Consider the following 6,000-nt stretch of genomic DNA (forward strand, 5'->3'; position numbering starts at 1 on the left):
TAGAAGCAACAAATAAACACAGGGAATTATCCAAAATTAAATTAACCCCTGTACACACTGTCCCACTCTCTATTCACACTGCCCTTTCCTCCTGTATACTCACTCTTTCCCCCTGTATTAATTTTTTTTATTATCTTTCACATTTTCAATGTTTTTACAATTTTTACATTTTGTTTTTCACAACCCTTTTGGGGGGCTTTGTTGAGATATCAGGAGTCTACGCAAACCCCTGATGCCTCACTTTTGGGACAGAGAAAGGGACTGTGGACATAGATTCCTCAATCCCTTAATAAAGGTAAAAAAAACTCAATCCACATAATGGCTGGTAAGGGTGGGCGGTTGCTTACACCTAACACCAACCTAAGGGTGTATGAAAACTAGGGAAAAAGGGGTTTAACGCTGCCTCTTACCCAAAATTGTATAGATTATGGTGATGTTCCAATATTTCAGTGAATATATGCACTATATGTGCTACAGTGCACCTCCCCCACTAGTCATATGCAAATACAAATATGAAAACCTGTGAACCTTTGCACATAAATGAAATATGGTGAAATAACCATAAGATAAACCTAAAATGAACAATCCATTGACCAAAATATGCAGGCACTACAATGCTCCTCCACCATATGTCTATTAAGTGTTTCCTCCTTGTGCTAATAGAATTAACCCACAAAAATATGCATCCCCTAAATGTCTTCAAATCTACAGTGCCCCTTCTTCCCTCTAGTGGTTAACCTAAAATATCAAAACCATAAAAAAAACCCAAAACATCTGCATATAAATCTCCTCTGTGTATTAAGTGTCCATACTCCTTTAATAAAAAGTCCAATCCAAATACTGTGCTCTTGGTGCTTTACTGATTGTGTTCTATATTCAAATAATGGTGACAATGAACTCAGTGCTTCCACTTGTGCTCCCCCTTTTCCACTGCACTCAATGCAATCTTTTTACCCCTTGGCAAGCAGGTCAAATGCGCTCAAATAAACCTCCGTTTCTGAATAGGCAATGGTGTTATTATGCTGTATCCTTTCCAATCCTAGGCTCTCCTTTTTTTCCTATTAAACTTTTACAGGGTGTCTTGGAATGGCACCACTTTCTTTATAAGGCAGTGCAAAGTAGATGTATATGTCACTTTGTTTCTTCAGTTCAATGGCAGGTTTGAAAAGATCAGTTGCTGGACTGGCAAACACACTGGAGCTTGGTGCATGTCATAAGGACAGCTTGATGACTGAGTCATAGGTGGAGAACTACATGCATCTCTTTATTTGCCATCCCTAGAAGATTAAGCTGGGCTAATGCACTGGGCTGCTGCAAATAGTATCCTAGCCTTGAGCATTAATGTCAGTTGCTGCCTGCCCTGTAGTTCCCCACCTCTGACTCGGTCATATTAATTACTTAATTGAAAGCCAGTTGGAGTCAGTAATTTTCACACCTGGAGTCCAATTAATGAAATTGGTTTAGAGGTGTGGTTTAAAGCTACTTTCATTGATAAAAGACACTCAGACATTTTAAGATTGCTGTTCATAGGAAGCATCAGCTGTTGTGAACTATGCCCCCCCCCCCCCAAAAAAAACAAGCTCTCATGGAAGACATCCAATCAATATTTGATCTGCATAAGGCTGGAAATCAAAGTGTTTGGGAATCCATCAGTTGATAATTGTCTATAACTGGATACAGTTTAGTACTATGGCTACTCTTCCAAGAAGTTGGCGCCCAGCCAAGATGTCACCCAAGGCACAACGCAGAATCCTCAAAGAGGTAAAGAAGAACCTAAAAGTAACAGCTAAAGGATTGAAGTCCTCACTGGAACTGGAAAACATCCCAGTTCAACAGGCATGGTGTTCATGGCAGAACACCATGGTGGAATTTGCTGCTCTTCAAAATAACCAATGCTGTGTGTCTGAAGTTTGCCAATGAGCATCTTGGCAAGCCGCATGGCTACTAGGAAAATGTTTTGTGGATTGATGAAACAAAAGTTTAATTGTTCGGGAATAATACTCAGCACTGTGTATGATGCATAAAAGTGTAGTATAGTGGAGGGAACATCATGATTTGGGCTTCCTTCAGTGCTTCAGGGCCTGGACCACTTGCCATCATCAAGGGGAAAATTAATTTGCCAAAATATCCTACGAGACCATGTCAGGGTGGTTGTCCGCTAGCTGAAGCTTAGTAGAAGTTGGGTGATGCAGACTACAAACTGGCTTCAAAAAAAGAAAATGTGCCTTCTGGAGTGGACCCATCAGAGCCCATACCTTAACCCCAAAGAGACTTTGTGGAATGACCTTTCAGAGAGCCATTCATACCAGACATCGTAAAAATGTGTTTGAGCTGAAGCAGTGTTCTAAAGAGGAATGGTCAAAAATTCCTCCAGAATGTTGTGCAGATCTGACCCAGAGCTTCCAAAAGCCATTGCTGCCAAAGGACATTTGCCAGCTAATAACTCCAAAGGTTCACTTATTTTTTCCTAAAGCACTGTGAATGTTTAAAGGGTGTGCTCGATAAGACATGAGAAATTAGAATTGTTTGCATGTTATCGGCTTAAGCGTGTGTGTGTGTGACTATTGTTGTGGATCAAATCACATTTTATGGCAGTTTACTGCAGAGAAAAAGTTCATTGCAAGGGGTGCATATACTTTTTCCTTATGACTGTATGTACATAGAATGTGTATCTATCTCTTTTTTTTCCTCCCTCTCTCTGTATGTATGTATGTATGTATGTATGTGTGTGTGCATGTATGTGTGTGTGTATGTATGTATATATATATATATATATATATAAATTGTGCTAATCTGAAGGCCACACAAAGTTTGAAGGTCTTTCGCTATTGATTCTGCAGACAGTTGGCGACTTCTACACACTGTGCGCTTCAACATTCTCTGACCCCCGCTCTGTCATTTTATGTGGCCTACCATTCCGTGGCTGAGTTTCTGTTGTTCCCAGTTGCTTTCAGTTTGTTACAATACCACTGACAGTTGACTCTGGAATATGTAGTAGCAAGGAAATGTCACGGATGGACTTATTGCACAGGTGGCAACCTATCATGGTACCATGCTTGAATTTACTGAGCTCTTGAGAGCGACCCATTCTTTCACAAATGTTTGTAGAAGCAGTCTGCATGCCTAGGTGCTTGATTTTGTACACCTGTGGCCATGAAGGTGATTGGAATGCCTGAATCCAATGATTTGGAGGGTTGGCCAGATACTTTTGGTAATATAGTGTGTATACACACACAGAGAAACTAGTACCAAAAAAGCAATTCACTTCATACTTTTATAACTAGTAATGACATTTAATGAAATATAGTAGAAGAACTGAGTACCAGGAGTTGATTTCCATCTCTTTAGTATCCAGTTATATTCTGTGTATCTAAGAAAGAATCCAGGCCACTGAGCTGGCCAGAACCAACTGTTGAGGGAGTCTATTCCACATTTTCACAGCTGTCAGTGTGAAGAAACCTTCCCATGTCTGGAGATTTAATTTTCTTTTCCTCCAGACATAAAGAGTGCCCCCTTGTCCTCTGTGATGACCTCAGGGTGAATAACTCTACACTGAGTTCACTATATGAACCACTGATGTATTTATACATGTTGATTGTATCCCCCCTTAATCTCCTCTTCTCAAGAGAGAATAAATTCAGTTCCTCTAATCTTTCCTCATAGCTGAGCTCCTCCATGCCTCATATCAGTTTGGTTGCCCTTCTCTGTACTTTCTCCAGTTCCCCAATGTTTTTTGTGACTTGGTGCCCAAAACTGAACTGCATATTCCAGATGAGGTCTTACTAATGATTTGTACCGGGGTAATATGATATCTCTCTCTCTCTGGAATCTATACCTCTTTTAATACAAAAGAGGATTTTGTTCGCTTTCTAAACTGCAGCTTGGCATTGCATGCTATCATTAAGCTTGAGCTCTACCAGAACCCCCAGATCCTTCTCCACCATTGATTCCCCCAGTTGTACCCCCCCAGTATGTATGATGCATGAATATTTTAGCCCCCAAGTGCATAACCTTACATTTATTAACATTAAACCTCAGTTGCCACATAGTTGCCCAGTTAAACAGTGCATAATTTAGAATTGGGGATGAAAGAAGTAGGGATCCATGATACATCATGTCAGTTGAGATAATCAATACGATGATTTTTCTAAAGACAGTATAATGTCTCAATATTCAGAATGTTATGCTGCTTGAGCTGCTCAAAACTTGTCTCCTCTTGGAATAAGAAGTCCAAAATCTGTATGTCTTAGTTCTCTTCTACAGGGAAAGTTTGATCTGAACAGGATGCCAGTGGCAAATAAGGAAAACTGTAGCCCTCCAGAGTACTTGACAAAAAAAAAACAATTTTGTCAGGTACGTTTTCTTTATGTATACTCAAAAGTGACTATAGCAGAGAATACGTCTAAAGGAGGCTAACCTAAAGAAGATCATTTTATATGTGAAGGAGTGCAATATAGGCTAGTTACCTCTTCTTAACTACTGAGTGTGAGTGTGTTTCTGCTTTTGGCACATGATCGGTCCTCTGTTAAATTAAGATACAAACTGGGAATAACAGTGAGTCAACCATATTTATAAGAAATTTGATTTCTAAGGAAATTCTGTGCAACAGAAGTTCTACAGAACTGAATGTAAAATGTAACAACTGGTAGCATTTTGTTTAATTCTGAATGTACTTATATTTAGTTATAAGAACTGCTGGTCACATAGGATCCTTTGTGTAAATATTAAAATTTTTTCATTTTTGTGTTTGTTTTTTGTATAGGTCTGTCGAGTTGCCTATGAAATCATGCAAACACTTCATCCAGATGCTTCAGCCAACTTTCACTCCTTGGATGATATTTATTATTTTGGAGGACAGAATGCTCACAACCAAATTGCGATATATCCCCACCATCCCCGAAATGCTGATGATATCCCTATGGAACCTGGGGACATTATTGGAGTAGCTGGAAACCACTGGGATGGCTATTCAAAGGGTGTTAACCGCAAACTAGGAAGGACTGGTCTCTACCCCTCGTATAAAGTTAAGGAAAAAATTGAGACTGTGAAATATCCCACTTACCCAGAAGCCAATAAATAAGAGCAGATGACTTAATCTTGAAAATGATGTGCCATTGCAGCTGTTCAAAAAAGAAAACTGCCATTTTAATTTATATGTGAATAAAGCAGCTATTTCACATGAAATATGACAAAAGGAATTTTAAACCATGTTATTATTCCTTGACCATGTTGAGAGATCTTTTATTAAGAAAAGCTATAAGCGTACAAGCTTGATGAGGATACTCACGGGTCTGCTGAATGGTTGAGTATAGAACATGATGCTCACCTCCTGTTCTTAACAGACAGTAACTCACAAATGGTTAAGACCACCATGTTGGACAGTCAGAGTGATGTGAAGATGTTTTAATGCGTGCAAGTTTTTAAAAGGTGCCTGTGACCAGTAAGTTACTTGCCATGGAGAATCAAGCACAGTGCGAACTACTGTGTATTTCAAACACCAGATTTACTCCTATCCATAATTCGTAATGGAATTAGATTATTTTACTTAAGAACATTTGCTGAAAGGAGTCCCATTGATAATATGCCACTTCATTGTTTAGTAAATGAATGGTCCATCAGACAAACAAAACCGTTCATTGTTTGTTACTGTAGGAGGATTATTTTTTGTACAAAAAAAACTTTATGAGCTGATTCTTAAATAAGTGTTCTTGGCATTCATTGTCTTTGATAATAATTAAATAATACCAAATTGATATATTTTTTATTGTTTTCAAACGGTTTGGGAACTAATGAATTTTGCCTACGTTAAATACTTGTGTAAAGTTACACACCGTATTTGCGAAGTACATATTGCTCTCTTCATATTTTTACCATACTTGGAAGATATCAGAATTTGATAGACTGTGTGGAAGCCATTGTTTATGGGGAAGTAGCTGTCTTTTATAAGTGGTAGTGATCCAAAACCTGAGCGAGAATGAACCTAAATTGTCCATTTGACAA

General features: G+C 38.7%; 1 protein-coding gene across 2 annotated transcripts in view; it reads left to right on the forward strand.

Annotated features, from left to right (window-relative positions):
- The window catches only part of FUT8 (fucosyltransferase 8), a 189,410-nt gene extending 183,657 nt beyond the window's left edge, over window positions 1–5,753 (forward strand). For both annotated transcript variants that reach the window (XM_089681453.1, XM_089681454.1), the window contains exon 11: window positions 4,763–5,753. In XM_089681453.1, the coding sequence (XP_089537579.1) occupies window positions 4,763–5,080 (318 nt within the window). In that variant the 3' untranslated portion in view covers window positions 5,081–5,753. The remainder of the gene's footprint in view (window positions 1–4,762) is intronic.
- The last annotated feature ends 247 nt before the right edge of the window (window positions 5,754–6,000 follow it).

This window comes from Staurois parvus, unplaced genomic scaffold, assembly GCF_062004578.1.
Source record: "Staurois parvus isolate SC_StPar_1 unplaced genomic scaffold, SC_StPar_1.0 ptg000267l, whole genome shotgun sequence".
NCBI lineage: Eukaryota > Metazoa > Chordata > Amphibia > Anura > Ranidae > Staurois > Staurois parvus.